At 39.6% G+C, this 27488-nt stretch overlaps 1 protein-coding gene across 2 annotated transcripts in view; it reads right to left on the bottom strand.

Annotated features, from left to right (window-relative positions):
• FAM174B (family with sequence similarity 174 member B) overlaps window positions 1-17793 on the bottom strand; it is a 36713-nt gene extending 18920 nt beyond the window's left edge. Inside the window, exon 1 of one of the 2 annotated variants that reach the window (XM_069098523.1) lies at window positions 17256-17793. In XM_069098523.1, the coding sequence (XP_068954624.1) occupies window positions 17256-17575 (320 nt within the window). In that variant the 5' untranslated portion in view covers window positions 17576-17793. The remainder of the gene's footprint in view (window positions 1-17255) is intronic. The other variant, XM_069098522.1, reaches the window with a different exon arrangement.
• Between the last annotated feature and the right edge of the window lie 9695 nt (window positions 17794-27488).

Genomic DNA, 27488 nt, shown 5'->3' with positions numbered 1-27488 from the left:
CTGCTAGGTGGCACAGTGAATAGAGCACTGGCCCTGGAGTCAGGAGGACCTGAGTTCAAATACGGCCAGCCTCAGACACAACACAAAACACTAGCTGTGTGACCTTGGACAAGTCACAACCCCAATTTCCCTACCTTCCCCTCTCCAATAATATGTGCTTTAAGTAAATCCATGAAATCAATATGAGGATGATTCATGATGACAGTGAGTTACCATAATAAACTTTCACCTAGGGGAAAGAAGAGGGTTGCTGTGGATCACTAATGGAGAAAGGCTACATAGTATTCTCTCTAAAACAATTACTCAAAAAACAGAACACATAGCTGGTAAATCCATGCTGCCATACTGGAATAAGATTAATGATGCACTTTTCATTTGTTGGAAACTTTCTCCAGTCATGCTTTTACATATGGGTGCTTCTGTGCACTCACTTTTATGCAAAACACATATGAAAATTCAAGCTAAGGGGGCAGCTAGGTGGTGCAGTGAGTAGAGTGCCAGCCCCAGAGTCAGGAGGACCTGAGTTCAGATCCGGCCTCAGACACTTAACACACACACACACACACACACACACACACACACACACAAAACCTAGCCATGTGACCTTGAGCAAGTTACTTACCCCCAATTGCCTTCCAAAAAGCAAAAAGAAAAATAAAAAAAGAAAATTCAAGCTAAAGAATAAAAATGTCTACCACCCAGACCATGCCATGCTTGGTGAATGGACAGTATTATACTAAGCTAATCCATCAGTATGAATATCTTAAGACAGGAAGACAACAAGCTAGGCCTAGAAATGAGCAGGAAGACAAGAATATCATAGATGGCATTTGGGAAACTCAGCAGTGTTTTCAGTGATCCTAAACTGCTCATTTCTACAAAAGTCCATCTCTCTCATGACAACAATAGTCTGCTGGTGCTATATGGCTGCCAGTTATGGAAAAACACAATCTGGGAAGAATAAAAATTGCAGGTGACCCAAAAAGCAATGGAAAGCTGCACAGTGAAGTAAGTATATTGTCAGGGACAAGATGCCAGAAGAAAGACATTCTGGGGATAAAAAAAGAATAAAATACTATTAAGGAAATAAAAGAAAAAAGAAAGACATATTCTACGGATATAAGACCAAGTCATTTAAACAGCAAGACTAAGAGCCAATAGCTGGACAACCCAAAAGCTACACAGGTATCTCTAAGCTATCTGAAGAGGGGAAAAAAAAGGTCTCAGGGGCGGCTAGATGGCACAGTGAATAGAGCACCAGCCGTGTTGTCAGGAGGACCTGAGTTCAAATCTGGCCTCAGACATTTAACATAAAAACTAGATGTGTGACTTTGGGCAAGTCACTTAACCCCAATTTCCCTCCAAAAAGCAAAAAAGAAAAGTCCCTGGCATGTTGTGGGAGGAAAAATCCTTTATAAAGGATTCAGGGAAAGACATGGGTGGCACTTGCATAGGATAAGAATGCACTGGAGGAGAAGTTACCCACGCTGAGAAGATCACAGATTCCTCTAAGTAAATAAAGATAGAAATTAGGATGTAATTACTCATTATGTAAAAGCATTTTTATAAAAAAATTCACTATATGATTGCATTAAAACTGCAAGTAACCCCTGTTATATTTATGCAAAACACTTCAAAGGTGTGCCTATTTCATAAAGGTGCACTGATGTGTGCTACTGAGTCTTTGGAAAGAGAAAAGATAAGCCTTTGGAGAGAAAGGAACACAGGCTAGCAGGGATCCACCAAACTGACAATATGTAAGTACTCTTAGATAAATAGACAATTTAATAAATAGACAATAAAATATTTAAAGTAAACTTTGGAGAAAGGATTTTAGAACTAGAAGTCCCTTTTAAGGTCATCGAGTCCAAATCCTCCTTTTACACATGAGGAGGAGGTTGAGTGACTTATCCAAGATCACAGAGGTGGAAAATATGAATGCCAGAATTTGAACTCAGGATCTCAGACTCCAAATCCAACATTCTTTTTTATATTGCATCATGCAAACTTACATTTAGAGCATCACTGACCTACATCCTTAGACATTCTGTCCTTTCTCACTTTCAGAAACCACAAAAGCACATACAACAAAACTCAGTTTTGAGCCCAAGTTCAAACAATACACAATCAGGACAGAACAAGCTAGGAAGGCTCAATGTGGGAATAAGAGAGGAGGGTAGAGTTATGGGGAAGCAACTGGTCCAAAGAGACAGTGTTATTATGGTAGGGAAGAGGGTAAAAGGAAATAAGCACGTGAGCAGTGATTGTTAACTCGATTGTGAAGATGGTAGGTCCTCCCCCTCTCTTTGTCATGGTATTCTTCTCTCTTTAAAATAGTTGATACTTGCTAAATCTTTTCATTCTGGCAAAAAAAAATCTCTAGGTGAGTTAAAATTCCTCTAATTACTCTTGACAATACTGTTTTGAACGATCTGTTTTTATTGATGGATAAGTTTCAGTAGTCTGTCCTTCAAACACACTTGGCCCTTATACCTAGAATGACCTCTCCCTGTTGAATTCCTGCCCATCCTTTAACGATGATGATGATGATGATAGCAGCTAACATTTATATAATGCTTTTTATATGCCAGGCACTGTTTTAAGCACTTTACAATTATCATTTCATTCGAGCCTTTGTCCACAAACACTTTCCTGATTCCTGCCATCCCTACCAAAGTCCCTCCTGAACCTTCCCTAGTACTCTATACTGCACTTCTCAGATAGAGTGTTACATGAGAGTAGCTTTGGGTCACATCCCTCCTATCCCCAACAAAATATAAATTCCCTGATGGCAGAGATTGGTCTTGCCTTTCTTTGTATGCCCAGAACTTACCATGGTGCCTAGGGTAAGTGCTTAATAAATTGATAGCTAGACTACTCCATGAAGGCAGGGACAAAGTGTCCTCTTCCTCTTCTGCCACCATTAATTACTCACTGCCTAACCTCCAAGGAAAAACTTTAATAAAGGAAAGTTCAAACAATGACTTACAGGAAGATGTTAAATTAAGGACCATTAAAATTTTACCAGATTCCTAATTTCTAACCTCGAAAATCAAACTACTGGCCCACCCTCCCACCTTCATGCTATACCATACCCTGGGAAATCACTTTGGTACTTCCTGGGTGATTTAGAATTATTCCTAGAATTCTCATCATAATAAAAGGTCAACACTCCCTCCTCAATGCTGTACTACCCCCATGTGTTTGGGGGAACTGGCTCCCAAATCAAGTCTGAAAATAAGTCTTTAAGCTTCAAAAGAATGTGTGGATCTTAGAAACTGGGTAGGAATAACAAGGGCTGGAGAAAGAAGAATGTTTAGCATCCAGAGATTAGAAAGAGCCTAATAATTGATGTCATGGTCTAGCTCAACTTGTCCAAGGAATAATATGCAGCTAATCATGCTTTTGGAGCATCATACAGTAAAGAAAATGCAGAGTCTCACTAAATGATTCTTCACTTGGAACTTCACATCTATTTGAGTAAATGGCCCATAGGTAAAATCATTGCTGACCTCAGAGAACAGGCTTCAAAAACCTCTAAATTTATCACTGAGGAGATCCCTTAAGGCTCAGCCAAGGCTTCAGAAAAGAACAAAGTACCTCAGACTGAAGTTTAAGCTTGTGTTCCTTCTCAATTAATTTCCCAGTCACAACACTCACTAAAACTATCTGCAAAGCTTTAATAAGGTCCCTAAACATTTACAAAGTCCACAGGAGAACCTAAGAGGGAGAAACATCGAGGGCTTGAAGTCACTACCTGGAGAGCCAGTTCTTTCTAAGTATGCTGTCTCTATTAAGAGAATAATTTAAAACTCTGAAAATTATCCCAACAGCTATTAGAAAAAGCCCTCATGTGTGATTTATACAACAATTTTGATGTAATGAACTTTAGAAATTACATTTCTAACCACCAATTCTCCCAAACCTCACGGAAAGGAAGCCATTTTTATGCTGTTCAACTGTCCTGGGTGTTAATAAGGTGAAACTGAAACTTGTTGAAGTCTTTAATGACATCTAGACAAGTTCTTGCCTGTGGCTCAACTGGAGGTAATGTCAAGTAAGGGGTGAAAATAGAAGCTGGATTGAAAGACCACATAGAAAAATATGCTGTGCAATGGCAGAGTCAAGATTCCAGCAGGGGTCAGAAGTCTTGTCAAATATTTCTCAAATTAAAAATATATGCTTTTCCCCCAAGCAGCTGGATGCCAATTAGAAAAGAGGAGAGGAAAGGAGGGCCTATTCCAGCCCCAGTCCTTATAAAGAGACCCAAATAAGGCTTCCAATGAAACATCCAAGCACAAAAGATGGGCCTAACTTGATGCTGATATGCCAGAATGTACCAGACCAGAATGTCCTCAACCACCAAAGCAAGATTTTGTGCCTGCACCTGGTCATCCTGTAACTAGCCTCACCAGTTTTCAGAATCTTCCTAATTTCCTGAATAGTTCTGTAATCTAATAGGATTTCCCAATAGACAGATGTCACTCACAGATCAGAATTGAGGTAAATTGATGATGAAGGTGAAATAGAACAAGCAGGGGAAAGAAACAACTTGAGGCTCTCTGATCCACCTGATGTAGGTTTTTTTCATTTTTTTTTTTAAAGAGCAGAAATTAAGTACAAGATTGGCAGATGATGCTAGATGAAGCTCATTTGCACAGTCAAGATAATGAGAGATCAAAGAGATAGGGCTACTGGATGACAATTCTTTATCTTTGTTTCCTGAATTATTACCAATTCAAACCTCTCTCTTCCCTGGAATTTCTCACCTCTTGGCTTTAATAATGATAATAGTAATAATTAGAGCAAATGTTTATATAATGCTTACTATGTGCCAGACACTGTGCTATAAGTGCTTTACCAATATTATCTCATTTGATCCTCACAACAACCTTGAGAGGTAGAGACTATTATTATCCCCATTTTACAGATGAGAAAACAGAGGCAAAAGGTTAAGTGATTTGCCAAAGGTCACACGGCTAGTAATTATCTAAGGCTGGATCTGAGCTCTGACTTCTTGATTCCAAGTCCAGAGCTCTATACACTGTGCCACCTAGCTGCCCACACAGAGTTTTAACAGGAAACTACTGTACTATCTTCACATTTGTATCACTTGAAATTGTTATTTATCACAGCATATATCCCAACTTAAAATTGCCCAGGCCACAAAACTCCTAAAAGGGTGCACAAAACAAGGCAAAAACAGAAAATGTGACATGAAGTGAAAATAGAGCTGAGAGAAGAATGCCCAGAAAGGCCTTCTTTCATGTTTGAAGCTTAAGTTCTTTTATTCATTCCTAATTTAAAATGTCACAATTTTACTTTAAGAAAATCTGTGAGCAGAGAAGAGTTTTTGTAAGTCAGAGTCTTGCCCAAGAGCTAACAGTTATGACCTGTATGAGCTTAGACGAATCACTTAACCTTGCTGGGGTATAGTTTCTGCATCTTTAAAATAAGAGGGTTTATCCTAAATACTGTCTCAAGATTTCTTCTATTTCTATTCCTATAAATACCATGGAGATTTTAAAATTATAAGAAGAGGTCAGGAGATCAACTGATCAGTTAACCAATTCAGAAAACAGCCCTCTTTATAAATACAACCAAGGGTTAAGTTTTTGTTTGTCTGAAACTACATTCTGAAGTGAGGTATTTATCGAACTGGGCTAGAAGTTGTATTTTCATCTTCTCTTAAGAACTAGCAATCAGGGGTGGGGAAGCTATGGCCCTGGGGCCACATGTGGCCCTCTAGGTCCTCAAGTACAGCCATTTGACTGAATCCAAACTGAATTCTTGAGGCCCTTGAGGATCACATTCAGCCTTGAGGCCGCAGGCTCCCCACCCCTGAACTAGCTGAATGATTACTGACAAATTGCTCAATCCATCCAAGCCTCAATGTCCTCTTCTGCCAAATGGGAAGAAATTTTGCCCTAAGTCTGCTTGGCAAACTGAGGGCTCAAATGCTATAAACTTCATGAAATCTCTCATAATCTCTGCCAAAAGTTTTCATTTTCTCCTCAGAACTCACAGACTCATCACTCTAGAGCTAGAAATTGTCTTAGAAGAAATCTAATACAACCCCCTTCACTTACCTAAGCATTTGTCATCAGCACGACTTAAATGGCACTTGTCAAATAAATTCGTTGCATTATAGTAATATTTGTTTTGTGTCATATCCCTTCTGTTAGATTACAACATCATGGAGGACAAGGACCCCATCATTGTATCTCCAAATTTTATAGCCTACCATGGTGTCTTGCACACAGTAGAGATTTAATATTTGCACAGTCAATGCTAACTATTTGTTGAATGAATAATGGATGCAAGTATTTTGAAAAGGCATAAATAATTATAAAAATGCAAAGCATAAATATTCATTGTAATTAATACCTAATTTTTTATTCAGGATAACACAGTTTATAATAGAATTTAAAATACTAGACTGCCCCAAAACAGGAAAGAGAAAATTAGTAAGTACTATAGGCCTTAGACTCAAAGACTATCCATCCCCAGGCAGTGACTAACAGTCAGGTCAAATACTTCCACCTACTGATAATATGACTGTGCAAAGGTAAGTAAAGCTTTTCGAAATGAGAGGAGAGTAAACTAGAAGAGGAAGCTATCTAAAACTATAACAACATTCACTTGGCTAGTCACTCGGTGCTGCTGACAATCAATAACAAACTGCCGATGGCTGTAAAAAATCGTGACTATTTCAAAAATCATTTTCTTCTTTATCTAGGCTCTACCATTTCACCTCAACCTGATTAAAGCCAGATTTTTTTTCAAGAGCTGAGAACAGGTCACTTTGCTGGGGCTTTTCAACTCCCTGCCTGTGACAATGAAGAGGAGCAATGCCTGAGTATGTGTGTAACTGGAATGCCACAGCCCACTGCTTTGTCAAGCCCAACACTCACATTTCCTACACACTTGATAAGGAGGGGAGCTGGGTGGAAGTGTCCCAAGATTACACTGCTCAAGGATAATTTGCTACTGTAATCAGAGTCTCCAGGGCAGCTGTGAGTATTGCTCTGATGAAAACACTACACAAAGATCTGAATATACACACAAAAGTTGGAACCTGAATTTTTAGGACTACAATGACAGGTGGGCTGAATTGCTAGCCAGCAAGTTCTATACAGTGACTTAAGTAGATTCCATTCAACCACAAAGGTATTACTATGAGAGCTTACATTTCTCCACCATTAAACTCATTTACATTCTCAACTTTGGTATAGGACCATAGATCTTCCAATCTTGGGGACTGGGGAAGAAAGACAAGGAAAAAGTAAGCCATAAATACTCCCTAGTAAGTCAAACAAGAGAGAAGCAAGAAGGTTCTCCAGAATTCTACAGACCCATCCACATTTTCATATTTTAAGGAGGAAACCTGTCTTCGTTGGGGCAATGTGTAGGCACATAAATTCTCTGGGGAATTAGTGAATATGATGGATTACTCAAATGGACTTGGCTGTCAAAAAGGCCAAGGTTAAAATCTCACCCAACGCTTCTTTATATGACCCTGAGCAAGTCCCTTAACCTCTCAGAGCATCTGGCTTTCTCATCTGTAAAAGGGGGTAATAACACCTATAGTTCTTCACATCAAGGGATTTTGTGAGGCTCAAATGAAATAATATATGTAAGCCACTTTGCAAACTTTAAAGCACTACATAAATGTTAATTATGCAATGCTATGAGTCAAAGGGACCTAAGTTCAAGTCCCACCCCAACATTTATGGATCCTGTGACCTGAGCAATTCAATTAATCCCTCAGGAGCCCCAAACAACTCTGCTCTTCTACAGTGGTAGAGGGAGTTCTCACCTAGAATTCCATACACCAATGAAATTGAAGGCCCAGCCTCCCTCTCCTATCCACACACACAAAATGGTGTTACATGACACTGATGTTGAAGAATTCCTTCAAAAAAGATATCAAGAAAATCTTTATACTTCAAAATCTCCTTAGATCACAAAAACTGCATTGCTTCCAAATGTATGCATCAAAATTACTACCCTCAAGTCACATCCTTTAGCACTTAACCTTTTTTGACACATCAGAGCACCCTGTTATAGGCTCCAGGTACTGCAATGGGGAAGTGGTAATATGCTAGGAAACAGAGTAGGTTTGAGAAGTAGGAGGCAAAGGAGAGATGGGGAGATTGAGAGAGAAAAGTGTTCCCCCAACTGGTCACAGTCTTAGTAGTGGTAAAAAAAATCAGTTAAAACATTTGGAGGGGGGAAGAATTAAAATATCAGGTTTTCTTTGCAGCACTGTAGTTTTCCCCCTTCTGAGAGAGACAGAGACAGAGAGAGAGAATGTGTGTGTTTGTGTGTGTGTGTCCCATTCCTCTCCTTCCTTTAACCTTTGGAAGGCAAACACACACATTAATCTTCCAGGAAGTAACTTCTCAGTGCTCTCATGAAATCTTTCCAAACTTCTCTCATAATCACACCAGGTCTTTGTGACCCTCTATGTTTAATCTGTTATAGGAGTCATAGGGAAAAGAGTAACAACAATTTCTGCTAGACAAGTTTCTCCAGGTTTGCACTTATGTTTATAAAGGGCTGAGTACTTTTTTTTTAATTAGTCAAGCACATAAGGTTTGCAGATGCTAACAGATAAAGAGAAAGCCATTCTCAAGAGAAATTTTTTAAAAAGTAAAACTATTAGGAGTTGGCTTTGTCACAGCCACCCCTATCCCTATCAAAATTGTAACCTATCAACTTCATAGTTTAATTGTCTTACTCTAAGCCATGTTGGATGCTTCATTTTTGTGATTGTATAAGTATAGGGCAATCCCAAAGAGGAAGCTTCCTATACCAAAGGTACCAGCTCTGTAATTTAGTCTTAAAGAGCTCTCTGGGGGCACTGAGAGATTGAGTAACCCATCCAGAGTCACACAGAACACATGTTTTAGCAGTAGGATTGAAGAATATAAATCTTCCTGATTCCAAGGCCAGTTCTCTATCAATTGTGACCAACATACTACCTTCTCATGAGCACCGAACCCTTTATAAGAAATTACAGCAAAATAGAATCTACTGTAGAAACATCTCTACCATGAACCTGCTTTGCCCACTCCATCACAATTCTGTGAAGAGCCTTGAAAAATTCTGCTCTTGACCATCCTCTCTTCTCACACTTGAAGATTTTATCCTTTTCCATTCTTCAACCATCACCTCCATGCAGATACTGCCATGCTGTGGGAAGAGCACTGGATTTGAAGTCAGAAACTGTGTTCAAATCCTGGCTCTGATACTACTTGTGTGACCTCTGGAGTCACTTAACCACTTTGGGCCTGTTTCCTCAACTGTAAAATAAAGGGGTTGTACTATATTAACTCAAAGGTTGATTCCTGCTATAAATTTATTTCTGTGAAATTATCCATCTCCATCCTTGATCTGTCTTCTGGCTCCAGTCTCACATCTGTTCTACATTTCCAATGACCTCAAAATCAAACCTAAAAATTTAACTCATTGTCTAAGTTCCCAAACTAACTCTCCCTCTTGACTTGTTTCTTTCTTTAAAGGGAGTTATCCTGATACCTCAAAATCACCTTTTAACTCTCCCTTTCCCTTGCAACGTTCATCTAGTCATTCAACAAATTCTGTCCATTTTGGAAGGCTCCTTAACCGCCTCCAATGTCTACGTCATACTATATACTGTCACTAGATTAATTATGCTAACACATTCCTTTGATAATTTTACTTATTCCTCTGCTCAAAATTTTCAGTGGTTCCCCATCACCTGTAGAATGAAGTCCAAATTCAAGGCCCTCGACAATCCAATCTAAAATCTATTACACCTCTCTATCAGCATTATCTCCATCTTTTCCAACTTGCCATTCCAGTCAAAATGGTCTCCACATCGTCTCCTGAAAATGTCTTACACTTTCTACATCTGAACCTTTGCTCACACCATTATCCTTACCTGTAATGCCTTTCCATCCTCTTCTTCATTAAGCCTTCATTTTGAGTCAATAAACATCTATTAACTGCCTAGTGTGTACCAGGCACTGTGCTAAGCATCAGATATACAAAGAAAGGCAAAAGAAAATCCTTCTCTCAAGGAGTTTAATGGGGGAGATAACATGCATATAACTCTGAACAAACAGTCTATATGCAGGATAAATTGGATATAATTAACAGAGAAAAGGCACTAGAATTAGGGGAGATCAGGAAAAGTTTCCTGTAGAAGGCAGGATTTTAGCTGTAATTTGAAGGAAGCCAGGGAAGCAAGGTGGAGGAGATGAGGACGGGGAGGATTCCAGGCAGGAGGGACAATCGATGAAAATACCTAGAATCAGGAGACGGGATGTCTTGTAGAGCAGTGCTTCTTAAAGTGGGCCGTGGTCCCATAACTGAATGTGGAGGGGGTCACAGTAAAAGGTTTCTGAACACGAAACCACTAAAAACTAATTCAAAATCAAATGAGTAATAAATCTGAGGTGTTTCTGGCAGTGCCTGTGTTCCACTGTGCAACTTCACTGCAGCCTTGGTTCTAAACACACAACATGCACACTTTGTACCATGTATGCCTCCATGTCACACAACACCAGCAAACACTGCCAGACATACCGTGGCTCGAATTCAAGACTATCATTATGTTAGGAATTGCAGTGTTTTTACTGTACATACAAAATCATCAAGTGAATGTTGGCTTGGGATTAGGGCAGAATTTCCCACAATTTCTGAAATGGCCCTAAATATACTTCTGCCATTTTGTATTATATATTTATGTGAAGCAACATTCTCACACTGAGAATTATAAAATCAAAATACTGAGTAACTCTGAAAAATGTTGAAGGTGCTCTATGTCCTATAGTATCAAATATTCTGCCAAGATTTAATTCCTTATGTAAAAATAAAAAAGCACATCCATCTCATCAGCATGCAAATGTGCTTTTCATCTTTAATAAATGGCGAAATCATATGTATACCAAATAATTATTTTAAAGTAAATTTAATTATGGTTTATTGTCAATAAAAGTTTGATTTGTGTACCTATTTTACATACCTATATACCCAGGGTAAGGTAAAAATTTCTCAGGTGAAAAGGGATCATGAGTAGAAAAAGTTTAAGAAGCACTATTGTAGAAGAACAAGCAAGGAGGCCAATGTTACTGGATCACAGAGTGTGAAACTAAAATCTGGATTTATTTCTATCTGTTCTTTTTTTTCAAGCTATTGGGGTTAAGTAACTTGCTCAAGGTTATACAGCCAGTTATTTCTGGCTGTGCTGCTAAGTATCTGGAGCCCAGATTCGATCCCAGGTCATCCTGACTCTGGGGCCGGTGCTCTTACTCACTGAGCCACCTGGCCACCCCTAAGCAATTGGGGTTAAGTAACTTGCTCAAGGTTACAAAGCCAGGTGTTTCTGGGTGGGTGCTAAGTGTCTAAGCCTGGATTCCATCCCAGGTCATCCCAACTCTGGGGCCGGTGCTCTTACTCGCTGTGCTACCTGTCCACCCCTATTTCCATCTGTTCTGTCATTTCTGGGGGAGACTCTGTGAAACATTATCGGCTCCTTCATCTTTCTTTTTATAACATTACATACACAAACACACACACAGATAACACTTCATGCTGTGTCTATAAGATGAGTAAGTACTTACAGGGATCTTAGAACTAAAAAGTATTACGTGGTATGACGTTATAAAGGAAAAAACATATTAAAACAAAAACCTCAGAAACAAACTAAGGGACGATTTTCTCTTTTCCACTGGGAAAAGATACCTAAGTGACATTTCATGCAGACCTGCAGCTTAGCATAAAAAGTCTAACTATGGTGCAATGAAACTCAATTCATGTTACTGACATAATGAAGAAATCCAATATCTAAGCAGATTGAAGTACAGTGAGGTCTCAAAAGGAAGAAAAAAATCTAGACCCTTGGGACTCAAGAGCCTCTAGTCTAGGGAGGCAGATGTTTTGCTCCAAATTATTTTGGGTACAGGAATACCTCAATTTGAAAGGCAGTTTTGTGTCTTAAAAGTAGAATACAAATTGAATTTTGGCAAATCGAGTCATAATTTGAATGCATTAGAAAAGAGTTTAGTATTTTAAAGTTGAGTTGAATCTGTCAAGTGAAATACTATAAAATGAGGCAGAAGGTACAGAATGAGAAGCAAGGGAAAACAATTTCTAAATCTTATGACTTCTAACAAAAAAAAATGCACTCTCACCTTGATTTGTATGCAGTTTATTTAATACCTTTATTCATTAAGAATTAATAATAGTAGCTAGCATTTATAAAGCACTTTAAGCTTTGAAAAGTACTTTAACTATATTATCTTTGCTGATCCCCCACAACCAACCTGGGAAGTAGATACTATTATTATCCCTACCTTGCAGATAAGAAAATTGAAGGTGAGAAAGAATAAATGATTTGCCCAGGTTCTCATAGTTAATAAGTGTCTGAGGCAATATTTGAACTCGGATCTCATCAATTCCAAGTCCAGCACTCTATCCAGTATGACAATTTGCCATCTTATTACATTATAAAACATAAAACACTCAACAAAAGTTTCAGTTCTACAGTATTTTCATCATGATAAACAAATCAAAGCAATGTTGATGTTCTCTTTTAAGCCATAAAAATAGTCAATGGGGCTCCCTTTTCATTGCCAAAGATACAGGGGGGGATTTTTATTTCATGTAATTGAAATGACAATTATAAGCAACAACTAGTCGATTTGAGATAGGATGATAAGGAGCAAAGGGGGGAGGGGGAGTTTTGTTTTGTTTACTGTTTAGTTTCTGCCTAGCACACAGTCTGAACAGATCTTTCAGGGTCTCAGAAGTCTCCCTCCACAAGGAAAGAATCCTGACTTGAAGTTTTGCCACTGATCCAAACTGGGAAATGTTAGCTGACCTATATTGCCCAGCCCCACCCCAACCCCAAGTACCAAAGAAAACTCTCCTTTCAGACAGGAGTTTATAGTGATTTCTAGATGAGTGGTTTAAGAACATGAGTACACATTAAATGTAGCTATTTAATCAGAAAGTAAATGGGAGCAAATGGACAAATAATTCTGAAGAGTACAGTGATGACATTTTATGCCTCAAAACCCGTTTACTTCAATGTTAACAGTTGTGAAATAAGTCCTACTGGTCATATTGACATTTAGTATTATATTTATATTTTTGTTTTCACTTTCATTCCCTGGGTCTCAGTCTTTTCATCTGTAAAATGAGAGGGATTGGCCTCTAGGGTTCCTTAAAACTCTAGATCAATTGTCCAGAAGGGAAACATCACCTTCCAGGCAGGCCACTTTGCCTAGGAGTTTGCTACTAAGTCAGTTTCCCTTAGCTATCCTGCTTTTCCCAGCTTTTCCTAGCTCCTTTTCTGAGTTCACTTCTGGATTCAGAGTTTATCTGGTAATGAGAAAACCCATGAAGGGCAGGAGAGAAGTAGTCATTGCTATAGATTTGTAATTTGTAACCTGGGCATTTGTAAATCAGAGATTAACGATACTCTTCTCATTTATAGAACCTTTGGTCAAATCAGACCTTATGTGCCTCAGAGAAAAATGGGAGAACTGGTAAATTTATATTGAGAAAACATGGGTCTAGAAAAGCAAGGGATGATGCAGTTCTAAAATACCTTCCAACTCTTATTCTGATCTATGACCTTGAAACAAAAACAAAGAATGAGTAGGGGGAAAGTTGGAGGAAAAGTGACTTTCGGGGGGCCAGCTCATGAGCTACTCTTTTGACCTTGAGAAGATAAAAAACAAAGGCACTGGTGGCCTTCAACTAGCCTATTCTTTTGATCCCTACTTTTTCCTTTCTCAGCTGGAGGTACCTGCTACTTTCTAAACACTATCTCTATTTTTCCCCACATCATCTCTGTTTTTCAACATTCATTCAATATCCAGTCTGTACAAGGCACTGTGCTTATAGATGTGGGGAATAAAAATAAATACGTCTTCACATAGCTTACAATTTAGTAGGGAAACCAGCAGACAAATAGCTATATTACTCGAATATATGATAACCATAAGGGTAATGGATAAAGTGCTGTGAGTTCAGAGGAAGAGCAACCCTAAGGTGGAAGAGCACAAGGGATCATGGAAGGTTTCATGAAGGAGGGGGAACTTAGGTCATTAAAGTCCTGGTAGGGGGTTTCAACAAGAACCACAAAAACACAGCAAAAGGAAAGCGAAGAACCAGGAAAATGAACAATTAAGCTTGACTGAAATATCTGCTTCTATAAAGGGAATAGAGTGAAAGCACCTAGAAAGTAGGCACTTAGGTCACACAAAGTGAAGGATTTTCCACCTCCTCCCCCATCTCCAAATTTGCCCCCCCCAAAGAAAACTGGCACATTTACTTATGCTATTAGTTCTAATGCATCTTTATAACAATTAGCCATGCAAGCTATCCTTAGGGAATACAAGTCAAAGAAAACTGAAAAGCAATTTTCCCAAAAGTAGCACTTTTATAAGTATTAGATTCACTGAATCTATGGTTAGTCTCCTTTTTGCCAACATAGGTAGTAGCTAATTAGATTCTTCTTGCCCACAGGTATAGGATCAGAAGCTTATTCAAATAAAAAATGGTCTAGAGGAGGATAGAACACTAATCAGTTTGCCATGACAGCTGTTTCTCAGCAAAACTAATCTCTTTTTATCATTCCACTCCCAAGTAAACAAGAATCCACCCCCTTCCTAGCCTGCAGAATAAGCTGCATGACTCAAATATGCAGGGCAGTCCCTTCACATCTGGAGCCATGCTGCTTTATATTCTATTTCCATTCTTGGGGCAATAACAAGGGGTGTGCTGTTTAAAGAGTTAAAATCTTTTCTTTAAATTTTTTTTTTAGCCTTATGGGTTTGGTTTCATGTTTTGGCCCAACTGACATCTCCAAGCGACTGCTTCTCTAGCCACTAAAGTTCTCCAATTGGAAAGCCAGCAGAATTCTGGTATTTATGGTTTCCCATCTCTTGTTTTTCATGGCCCCTTTACTTCTGGGACACAGTGCATTGTTTATTTTCCTTTCTCTATAAAGGAATAAACCCTTTACCCAAAGTCCTGTAGCAAAAAAATCACAAATTTTTTCATCAAGACCCCCAAAGTTCCTACCTAAGTTTCTTCCCATTTGTTGATGGTGCTCATACAGTTAGTGAACTGCTGGTTTCATACATGCTCCTATGAATACAACAGACATCAAAAGCATTTGTTTTTCTAGCCCAGGGATGGAGGTGCATGACCCATGAAACCCTGACCCCCTACAGGTTACAGGCTGAGCAACAAGACACATTTGTTACACTTCATGCAAAATCAACATCTTGCAGCCATTATACAAAATGCTACTTCAGCGAATTATTGTGTGGCCACACACAGATACACCATTCCCATGGTGAACATTAATTCCTCCATAAGCTCTCATACACAAAACCACCCCTGTCCCCATCAACACCACCACACATGCAGCCTGAAATATAATCAACACATTACTCTGACCCTAGAATCTATAAACTTTCCATTTAAAAGTTCCTTAGCGTGCAACTTTGTTCATTTACTCCACTTTTACTTGAGTCTCATTATTTGTATCCCAGTTAATCTACTCTGTTATCACAAAAAAATTAATAGCTTATGTTTATATAGCACTTTATGGTCACAAAGCACTTTTACAGACATTATCTTTCTTTCTGCAACAACCATGGGAGCATGATCCATTGGAAAGAGTGTTGAATTTGGAGTCAAAGAACCTGGGTTCAAATTCTAGCTCTGTTGCTTACTAGCTTGATCCTGGGCAAGTAATTAACCTCCCTGGGCCTCAGTTTCCTCAACTGTAAAATAAGGAGCTTTGATTAGATGACCCTTCACTTTCTAAATCTCTGGTCCAACATGAGAGGCCATCATGGTGTAGTAGAGAACCAGGCCTTGTAAACAAGAAGATTAAGATTAATTTTTTTTCTCTGACACAAATTAGCTGTGTGACCTTGGGCAACTCACAATCTCCTAGGCAACTCATTTTACAAATGTATTGCTAATCTTCATAGGTGAAGATGAGTCCTGTACACAGATGAAATCATAGGCAGACAAAAAAAAACCACCCCTGTAATATAAAGTAGCACAAGTCCTGTCATCTTCATTTTATGGATAAGGCATTAAGCTCAGAAAAGTTCCAAGTGTTACACAAAGCTAGTAAGTAACAAATCTTGAATCTGGAATAGATGTCTTAGAGCCCTGATCCTGGAGGTGAGTTCAAATTCGGCTTCGCCCCAGCTGTGTCACCCTAGGCAAGTGACTCAACCTTGGTCTGCCTCCCTTTTAACCCTAAATGGGGGTAATAATAGCACCTACTTCCAAAGGCTGTTGTAAGGATCAAATGAGATAATGGCATATAAGTGCTATTATGATCATTCTAACTACAAGGCCGGTGCTCTTTCTATGGCTTCTTAAATCTGCAGAGGGGGAAGGGGGAGGAGACGGGAAAGAAAATGGGATTATTTACACTGAGAAAATGAGCTGCCCGACCACACAAAGAACAATGTTAAAGACACAACTAGAGCATATAAATCTCAAGACTTCCTTTCGTGGTGCTCTAACCCTAGTAACACCCAGCCTGAAGCAGCACCTGTGTACTCCAATTCACAAACGCTTGGGGGGAGGGAGGGGGAGCTAAAAAGCAGACTGGAAGAAAAGGCATCAGAGACCAAAGACAGGGACAATGAAAACTAAAAGGAAAAAATCTGAAAGGCAGAGACTTTTTTGGCTGAGGAAGAGCATCAATTGAAACACCAAAATGGAGATTCGGTGGGAGCAGAAAGCAAAGGGGTCACAAAAATCGCTGCATTCCTGAGCCCGAAGGAACCCTGGAGAACCCCCTCACTTCATACATGACAAAAATGAAGCAGGCCCAAAGGGCTGAAAGGGTCCATGAAAGTTTCTGCCAAAATGTATAAAAATGGAGACAAAACTGCAATATAACATCAACCCCGGGGAATGGGGATCCCAATTTGCTACAGTTACCCTACAGCAAAGAGTCGAGATTTCCTTAGAAAACCAAGCATACGACCTGATGCGTCTCAAGTCGATTATGACAGCTGTTGCCCAGCTGTGGTAGCCCTAGAACATCTCCAGGATCGACCTGGTGGTCGATTCTAGATTCAAGACCCTGCTGGTGCTCTCCAAGGCCCTCTCCTAGAACACACCTTCTCACTTGGCATGAGAAGAGACGGGGGGACGGAGGAGAACGGAAGGGAGAAGGAGAGGGCCAGTCCGGGTACGGACTGAGGATAAGCTACCTGAACACCCGAAGCAGCAGGCAGGCGATGAGGAAGGAGGTGAAGGCGCACGCCACGATCACGGCCGCCTTAAGGGTGGGCAGGTCCCGGAGCAGGCTGGAGATGCGGGTCACCAAGGTTTCACTCCGGTTGGCGCTGCCGCCCACCGCCGCCTCTCCTTCCAGCTGGGTGACATTCCCCGGCCCCGACCCGGGGCTTACCTCCAGCGGCACAGGCGGCTGCGGCTGCGGCTGCTGCTTGGGCGAGGGGTAGAATACGCTAGCCCAGGCTCCGGGAGCCAGCAGGAGTAAGAGCAGCACCAGGGAAGGCAGCGCTCTCATGATGCTCGCGGCTGCCGCTAACCTTGCGCTCAGCCGGGGCCGCGTTGGGCTGGGCCGGGGGCAGCTGCTGGGGTCGCAGGCTGGAGGAGACAAGGGGCCGGGCAGGGGGTGAGGGGTTCTGCTTTGCAGGAAACTGCGGAGGCCGGAAGAGCCCGCGCAGCCGCCGCCAACACGTTGCACAGAGCCATTCGATGGGCTGCGGCCCCACGTGGGCGGGTCCGGGCAGCGAGACGAGACGAGGGGAGGCGAGGCAGGGGCGGGGAGCTGCGCATCGGCTCTGTCCCGGCCCCCCGCCCCAGCTCCCTGCGATAGTGTGCGAGGGGGCTGGCTGGGGATGCGCCAGCGACGCGGGCACCCCTCTGGCCACAGCTCTTCCCCCTGCTCCGGCTTCCAGACGCCTTTTCTTCCTCCCAAATCCCCACGGGGACCCTGGAGAAAGTTATTTAGGTCCGAGATTGGCCAGCTCTTTCTCACGAGCCCAGAACGCTGGCAACTATTAGTAATAACAATTACAACATTTCAGTATTTAACTTACGTCCGAACTGAGTCACAGAGTACGACTTTCAGAGGTAAACGACCCATTTCGCCTATCCTTCTTTCCTAGAGAAAAAGAAAAAATGAAAAGGGAATTTAAAAAAAAAATGAAGAATGAGTGAAGTGAGAATGAGTTACCCATACACCACACTCAAATTATATTTTTCTTGGGTCTTCCTTAAAGACAAGGAGATGCTACTAATTACAAACCCTCCCTAGCGACCCACTTAAATATATCACCTCTACTGGAGAACAAATCACAGATCGAACTAAAAACCTGTGACAGCAGTTTTATCTTTTGAAGGACAAATCTTTATTTTGTAGAAATGTTTATTGTGAAATAAACAATATTCGTTGTAAAAACAAAACAGCCTGGCAGAGTGGATAGAGTGGAGTGTTTGGAGTCAGGCAGACAGGTTCAAACTCAGTTTCTGCCACCAGCAGTGTGAATCTAACTTACATGCACTGCAGGCTACTTCTAGGTAGTCACAAAAGGGTTGAGATTTGAGAGTTGAAAGAATTTGCCATATTGGGAATCCCCTGCTGCTGAAATCACAACTCCTTGCTAAATGTTTATTATGTGGGAAAAGCCATCTATCTTTCCCTCAAGAAACTTTTATAATTTTCATTACCATATTTGGCAAGGCTGTTTTTCTTAAACATAGATCATATCCATGTTTAAGGGTCTGATATTTCAGAACTTCTTGCTACCTCCTAATGGAGTAAATAGCTTAGTTCTTCAATGCTGCATTACCATTATAAAGTAGACACTGTGGACACACAACCCAGCAATTAATTTCCTTTGGATAAAGCAGAGATTTGCAATACTATTTTACAAGTATGCAAAGTGAGACAAGAGACCACTTACAGCTGATTTGGTTATTTTAGAAAGGCAGCAGCAGAACCAAGAATGAAATTGGACTTAATTCATTCTCACAGCCACACTCCTAAGAAAGGCTTATCCACATTTTCTCTGTCACATACACACATACCACTTTCCCCCCCCCCTTAATCAATCCATTGCAATCTACCTTCCCACCCTACTGACTAGATTGAAAGTGATCTCTCCCACTACCAATAAACTCAACTGCTTAATCCAATGGTTTTTCCTTAGTTCCTATTCTACTTCACCTCTATACAGCTTTTGACACCATTAAACATCCCCTCCTCCTTGACACTCTCTTTTCCTTTACCTTCTATGACACTGATGATCTCTCTGGGTTCAGTGCCATTTAGCAAGCACTTAGTAAGGGGTTACTACAGTGCCAGGCACTGTAATAAGTGCTGTTGATATAAAGACCTAATAGTGTTTGCCCTTAAGGAACTTGTATTCTTTCTACTGGTTTTCCTCTGACCTGTTTCATTATTCTATCTCTATATCCTTTAGTCAATTATTATCCCTACCCTGCCACTAAGTATGACTGTCCTCCAAAGCTTGTCCTAGTCCATTTCTGCTCATTACAGTCTCTTCTTCAAAGATCTTATTAACCCCGCTGTGAGCTACTTAAAGATTTTACTTGCAGAAGTCACTTAACCCCAATTGCCCTACCTTCTCCCCTCCAAAAAAAGCAAAAAAAAAAAAAAAGCAAGATTCTACTTGCAGAATCCTAATTCTATGTATCCAGCCCTAATCTCTGCCCTTAATTTCATCCACTCCTTTATTACCAACTAAATGCTTGATATCTCCACCTGGATGTCATCACAAACTCAAAAACAGACCTCATGTTTCTCCAAAATCATCTCTCCTCCAATCCTGAATTATGTTAATGTAGCATCATCCTTGTTTGTCTAAGTTTACAACCTTGGAGTCATCCTTGACTTGATACAAATTTAAAAAGTAAGACAATCGATGCCCTCCAAAAATTTAAATTCTAATAGGGTAAGAAAATACATAGAACAGGGGCAGCTAGGTGGCACAGTGAGTAAGAGCGCCTGCCCCAGAGTCTGGAGGACCAGGGATCAGTTCTGGCCTCAGATACTTAACACCCACACAAAATAAGTGGCCGTGTAACGTTGGGCAAGTTACTTAACCCCAATTGCTTTAAAAAAAAATACATAGAACATACAGAAGAGTGGTAGCCAAGGAGGGTGATCTTGGTCTGGGAAGCCGCAGGGACCATGAAATGGAGCCCTAGGACAACTGATGGACTTATTCTTTCCAGGAATTACAACATTGATATTGTTTCCAGTGACAGGAGTAGAAGGGGGGAAGTTGGGAAGGGATTTAATTATTGTTTGCAAAGCCTGAAATAGAAGGTGGGGAGCAGTCAGGGTTGGGATAGATCCATGGAACTCTTACCTGATCAAGATTCCAGGGCCCCAAGGCAAAGATTGGATCAGAGGTGGAAGCTGGAGGTGGGAAGAGGAAGAATGGCATGAAGATACCCATAGATCAATAAAAAAAAAAAAAGAGAAGAAAATTTCTTTATCTGCTCACAATTGTTCATTGCAATTCATCTAAGTAGAAATGTCTTTCGTTTATTTACTTTTTTAGATATTATCTAAGTTGTGAAGGAATTTAAGTGACAAAAAAAGAAGAGTTCGTATTTGATCCTAGAGACAATAGCAGGGAGCCACTGGAACTTACTGAACAGATCAGTGACATGACCAGAGAAATGGAATTCACTTTGGTAGCTGTGGAGGAAGGATTGGAAAAGGGGGCGATTGGATCAGGGGTTTCTTAACCTTTGGCATACTAGTAAACCTTATAGACCACTTATCAGAATGTTTTTAAATGCATAAAATAAAATGCGTATGATTATAAAGGAAACCAATAATATTGAAATACAGTTATCAAAATTAAAAAAAAAACCCACAGATCCCAGGTTAAAAACGCCTGGAGTAGAAGGGAGGAGTCCAATTATGAGAATACTGCAATAATCGAGGCTATTGGATTATAGTGGAAAGAGGTTGAGAGGGAGGGTCTTGCAGATGTGAGATATGTTTCTAAGTTCTAATCAACAAAAACTGGAAACTAATTGGATAGGGGAAGGTAAGAGAAAGTGAAAAACTGAGAGTTGCAAACTTGGATCTCTAGATATGTAGTGTTGCCTCTTTTTCCATCATTTTTCATCCTCCCCAACTCTCTGGCTATTTAGCCACCTTCACTCCACCTTGTATACAAGGATATCATGAGAGACTTTGTCAAATGCCTCACTGAAATCCAGCTTTACTGTGTCTTTGAAATTCCCTTGATCAACCTACAAGTCTATTAATCCTGTCAAACAATGAAATGAGGTTAGTCTGGCATGACCTGCTCCTGATGAACGAATTTTCTCAGTAGCAGGGTTTGTTTTCTAGACATCTGACAGCTGCCTCCCAAGGACCTAAAAACAGTTTTGCCTAGAAGTCCTTTTTCCTGGGAGGGGTGTGGGGGGGGAACCCCCCACAATGTATATGCTCCCTTCCTCCCTAAACAGAATTCTATATTATCTTGTTAAGCCAAGGGATGTTGTGTTTTCAAAAGGAGCTTTTCAAATCAAATCAACAAATATTTATTGAGTATCAACTACATTTTAGTGAAGTATTGATCTAAGCAACATGAGGATTCACATTCCTACTGGACAGACAACATGGAAAAAATTCAAATAACCCTTCAAGACAACAATAGAAAAGCAGTCATAAAGCAGGGGGTGTTTAATTGCCCCCAGTGAATTGTGGAAACAGTAATTGCTACAGAAGTTAGAAGAGGCTAGACCAGGATGATACAAAGCCAAGTTAGTACTAGGGTCTTATAGTTAAATTAAGGACTATACACATTTTTCTTGGATCTTCAAGCTCATCAATGAATCCCCAAAACCCAGATCTGACAATCTTACCCCAACAGTACTACATGTAGCAGACATGCTTCATGACACAACAATTAAATCATTTCTAAAGGGGAACTTTCCCTTACAATGGATGGAATAAAAGTCCTATAATAAATGCTTGTTAAAACAGCATGAGCAGTAGCTCCTAAAAAAGTGAGTGAGCCATGAGGAAGACAAATGGGCGTTACAGGTTGTGGTATCAAGAAGAAAATGTCAGAGACAGCAAAGGCCAAGGTATTCATGATAGCTCTATGATTAAGCTAGCAAATCTAGGAGAAATGAAAACCACAAAAACTTAGTGGTATCACCTGGTGATGGGAAAAACAGGACCAAGAACTGTGAGAGAGAGGATGCAAATGAGGCATATTGATGTCAGAGTAAGGGAGTGAGATGCTAACTGGAAAAACACTGATTTTGCCATCCACCGAGCTCATTCAATTAATTAATTTGTTGTAACAATTTCATTTTGTGGGCACTGTGAGATTCAGCCATTTGAAGATGGAGGGAGGAAATGGCACTCAGCAAAATGCAGGCTACAGTTTTCTTGCTATTCAAGAGAAAAGATTAGTTACTTCTCTGTCTTTACCTGCATTTTAATAATGCTGTGTTCCATGCTTTCTAAGCTTAATGCTTAGGGGAAAATTAAATATTCTTAGGAGAACTAGAAAGAAATTAGATTGTGGTTTTCCCAGAGAGACTCCTGGGTGGGAGCAAAATAAGCTATAACGTTATTATTGAGAAGACTTCAAAAATAAACACCGTCCAAGTGAGCCCAGAGCTCCGGATTACATGTGATAGTATTGGTTGGAGAAAGAAAAGTAGAGGACAAATTCATCCTAACATTCCTGCCCACAGGAATCCCTCTAGCCTTTAAAATAATCCCTTAGCCTTTTTCTTTTTCAACACATACTGAGAGCAACACAGCAATCAAAGAGTACTTTTAAAGTTCTATTGACCTCACCCTCCCAAAAAACAGTTATTTCCAGTTATTGTAAATAAGTTAATAATACACCAAAGTCAATTTTTTTCCATAACTCAGATGATATAAGTCCCATCTTGCATTAGAAAATCTCTCCATAATGTAATTATAGGAGAAAGTAACTTTTTTTATAACTGATCTCATTCATAAGGATCAAACCTCCATTCTCAACTTGTTCCCTTTGTCAGAGCTACATTGGTTCTGATGGATAGCCTGATGCCACTAATTTTACTTTCCAATGGGAAATGAAAGTTTTATCATCTGATATTCATACCTAATTTTATAAATTATTCATCGTTTTTGCATGGAAGTAAAATAGCCTCAAGCAAGAATATTTCAAAGAAATTTTTATACAGTGTTCATAAAAGAATCATGTGCTAGTTGCCAGACAGTTTGTACAAGTGCTGAAGTTAAAATACACTAAGCACTGTCTATTTTTTTTAGCAGGAAAAAGACTGTCAAAGTTCTGTCTCTGTTCATTCTTGATAGGTACAAAAGATCTATGTATTTTTTGAAATTAGTATGAGCTTTTCCTAGCCAGTAGCATTTATGTTCGTAGATCTAAAAATAATTTGATACATATGTATTTATATATACATATATATAACTTATTGAATCATTTTTAAAAACCTTACCTTGTCAGATACTTAAGCATGTAATTTCTACATCAGAAGACACCAGTAAGAATGAGAAGGAAGGACAACCTCTGATAATGTAGTCAGATGTGATTATGACAAATGTGATCCAAACTAATTAAGGTTTGTATAACTTCTTTTTTTCCCAATTCTAGTAGTTAGTTTACTTTTTTAGAAATGTGAAAACACTGGAAAAAATTACCATTAGATGAAAAAAATAAAGGTTCTACTTGTCATTCTTTTTCTGTCAATATCTTACATTTTTATAAGAAGTGACTTTACATATTTCATTTTCTGAGTTAATCAGCACAGTTTCCTGCTTTCTAAAATGACATTTGGGTCTATTTTTTATGGTAATAAGCATCACTATCAATATCAAGTGAAAGGACCATTAGCTTCAAATTGTAGCTAATGAAAAGCAATGATTCTTCCATATATTCAGGTCAGGCTAAGCTAACAGCACTATATTCAAGTTCTTTACATTTATCATTTCGTCAATTTTTATATAGTCTGGTTGGTATATAAGAATTCTCCCAAAAAAATGAAAATGACAGGGTTTTTGCCAAGTAAAGAACTATTTCAATCTCTATTTCTCAAACACCCCCTCACAGGGACAAAGACATAATGAAATAATACCAGGTTTAATAAACCAATCAAGCAGCATGTAAAAGTGCCATCCATTTATTTTTTTTATAATTTCAAAAGGAGTCATTTCACAATATTGAAATGAATAATGCAGAGATGGAAATATCCACAAAACCTTTGAATGCAAAGACTGTTCCATCTGTCTGTAGCTACTTATTTATTCAAACATGTGCCTGGTCTGTATTAAAGTCTCTGTGGGTTTCTGGGGAGCAGAGACCAGCTAAACAAATCCACACAATGCAACCAATCTTACCCTGCTAAAGACTTTACATAGGGAGCCATCTTTGACTTGCAGTTTATAAATAGTGATTAAGGGGCAGGATTCAACTAAAGCCATGGAAATTTGCCAATTATTGCCTCCTTATACTATGCCTATTATCCTATCAAATAGGAAGTATGAAGTAGTATGGAGAGCACTACATTTAAGTAAGAAAGACCTGGATTCCAATCCTGCCAAAGATACTTATTCACTGTCTAACTCTGAGCAAGTTATTCAGCCTCAGTTTCCTCAACTATAAAATGGGGATAATAATACCACCACTACAAGGTGGTTTTGAGGAGCAAATGAGATAATGTATGTAAAGAGCTTTGCACAGCTTAAATCACTATGTACATGTTAGATATTATTAACACCATTATTAATAGATTTAGGACCAACCAAAAGGGCTTCTTTCCAATAGACCTATTTCTAATGACTTCCAACTATTAGTATCATTCCTTTGAATTAAGGCATTATTTCCATAAAGTTGCAAATATGAATTATATAAATGAAATGCGTTAACCTATGATCCCATTTTTCTTTAAGGAGTCCTAATCTCATTGATGTGGGTAATTTTTCCACCAGTTCAGGTCATCTCAGTTCCTCCCTGTCTTAACAGAGTTGTCATAAACTTCTGTAGCTGCACCCCCTCCAAAAAAAATCTCTACTTAGGCACCAAGCTCTGATGATAATCCTCTGGAAATTTAGCTAGACTGATTCTGGGTCCCTGGTCTTACACATAAAGTTTTTCTAGAGCTAATGCTCTGCTCATATAGCCTTTCAGAACCTGTTTGTCTTTCCCTCTCCCTACTCTAACTAACCCTCCACACATACACATACAATACACCAGACACTAGGATGAGGCAAGTAGTAGAAAACTGTAGTTAAGCATTATTACATTATTAATTTGTTAATTATCAATAGGGAACAAAATCCAGAAAAAAAAGAACATAAGACAAATAAGTTTTGATAGACTTAAGGACATTAAGAAACGTCTGCATTTTAGGATGTTCTTAAAAGATAGAGACAATTATGAAGGCACTCATCCCCTGAGAGGTAGGGTTGCTGAAAGTGAGTTTGTATTTTTGACAGCTTTCCTTTAAGTGACCTCAGGCTCTTTAAGAAACTCCAGGCTTTACCTAAGCTTGCAGAACAACTCCCTTGGTATCATTCCACTCCCAATAAAAAGTCCTATTTCCTTTGTGAAGTTAAGACACAGAATTAGTTGAAGTGGGGGAGAGGTATATATAAATCTAACCCTATGTTGCTTCTTGTTTACAACATGACCTTATTAATGGTAGCTATGCAAGTTTATGGGTAGACAAGGGATATGTTGAAAGAGCTGATCTTTATAAGCTTCCCTTCAGTTTCCTAGTACCTCAGCTGAGATCTAAGCACCATGAATTGACCAGCTTTTCAATCCTATTGATTTTTCACAAAGCACATTGTGAGGTCCCTGTGGTATATTATAAAGAAGACTAGATTTTTGAGTCTAAAAAAAACGAAGAATGTGGTTTTTAATCTTGTTCCTGCTATTTACCATCAAATAATCTGGGACGAGTTATATAACTTGTAAAAGCCTTGGTTTACTCATCTGCAAAGATAAAAGGCTTGGTCTAAATGAACTCTAGGGTTCCTTCTGTTGCAGTTTAATGGTGTATTGTGGCAGCAGCATCTCAAAGAATTCAGTATCAGACTAATTCTTATCCAAATATAGGCATTTATTGAGGATTGACACCCCTGAGAAGCAGACTAGATTCCAGGAGGAACCAGTAACTTAGTAAGACAACACAGGCAAACTTACAATGTATTGATGCTGAATACACAACAGAAATTATGAAGATTAAAAAGGCGGGGGGGGGGTGGCTAGGTGTCACAGTGAATAGAGCACTAGCCTTGGAGTCAGGAGGATCTGAGTTAAAATCCAGCCTCAGACACTTAACAAAAAAAAAAAGCCATGTGACCTTGGGCAAGTCACTTAACTCTAACTGCCTTACCTTCCCCCCTCCAAAAAAAAAATAAAAAGGCAGGAGGAGCTTGTTAAGGGATTAGGTAATGGAGGGGGCTCCCTTCTATAGTTCGGTGATCCAACATTCTGTTTGTGCTGCTTTCTGATTGGCTAGCTATTGTGGTCCTTTCTGGTCAAGATGGATAGTTAGGTATTGTGGTCCTGTGTTGGACTAAATGGATGATGTGATTACTGTTGAGTACAAGGACACACCTGTTCAAATATGTGAATTGTATCTGGGGACAGTGGCTAGCTAGGGACAGTGGCTAGTTCAAGTCTGGGGGCCTTAGGTGTGGTTAAAGCCAGATTGTGTGATTAAATCAAGACTTGCCTGCTGTTCAGTGGGGTCCATGAGGAAGTTAGAATATAGGGGCTGGGGGCAGCTTTATTAAGATTTCATCTTCCAGTGCTAAATCCTGTGATCTTTTATGGCCTGATATGTTGACCCTGTAACCCAACTTAAGTACCACCTTCTGCATGATGCTTTTTCTGATCCCCACCGGCTGCTGATATAACTCCCTCCCCAAAAAGGGATAAGGGCATTTTGATCTGGGAAGTCACAGGGATTATAAATGGAACAATAAGTCAGTCAATTGACACAACCTTTCCAGAACCAAGGGGAATATTGATTTTATTATAATTCCCAGAGTGAAGGGAAAGGGAGGGGAAAATACATGGGCATAGCAAGTTAGAAAATGGTTGGAGTGAAAGACCATGGTCAGGGCTATTTAATGAAGTCTTGCCATTCCAAACACCTGGGCTGCAGAGAAAAATGGAGAGTTTTAAGTAAATATTAGTGGAGGCAGAAACAGAAGCAATATGGTCACCAAAATATGTTAAAGATCATCTGAACATAAAAAGGAAATAGAGAAGATATTTGGGAAACAGATTACAAACTTAGCTCAGAGGTGATTAATGGCACCTGAGATAGGAGAGATGTCTTGAGGCCCTCCCCCAGGCAAGCTTGAAGGTAAAAAAAGCTATCCAGCAAAAACAAAAAACAAACAAAAAAAAAACTATCCAACTCTTGTTCTTCTTCTGGGT

Source organism: Petaurus breviceps, unplaced genomic scaffold, assembly GCF_028583685.1.
Source record: "Petaurus breviceps papuanus isolate PSGF00001 unplaced genomic scaffold, PetGlider_PUasm1.0 37, whole genome shotgun sequence".
Taxonomy (NCBI): domain Eukaryota; kingdom Metazoa; phylum Chordata; class Mammalia; order Diprotodontia; family Petauridae; genus Petaurus; species Petaurus breviceps.
Note: the sequence above shows the minus strand (reverse complement) of the source record. Positions and strands in the feature narration are given on the sequence as shown.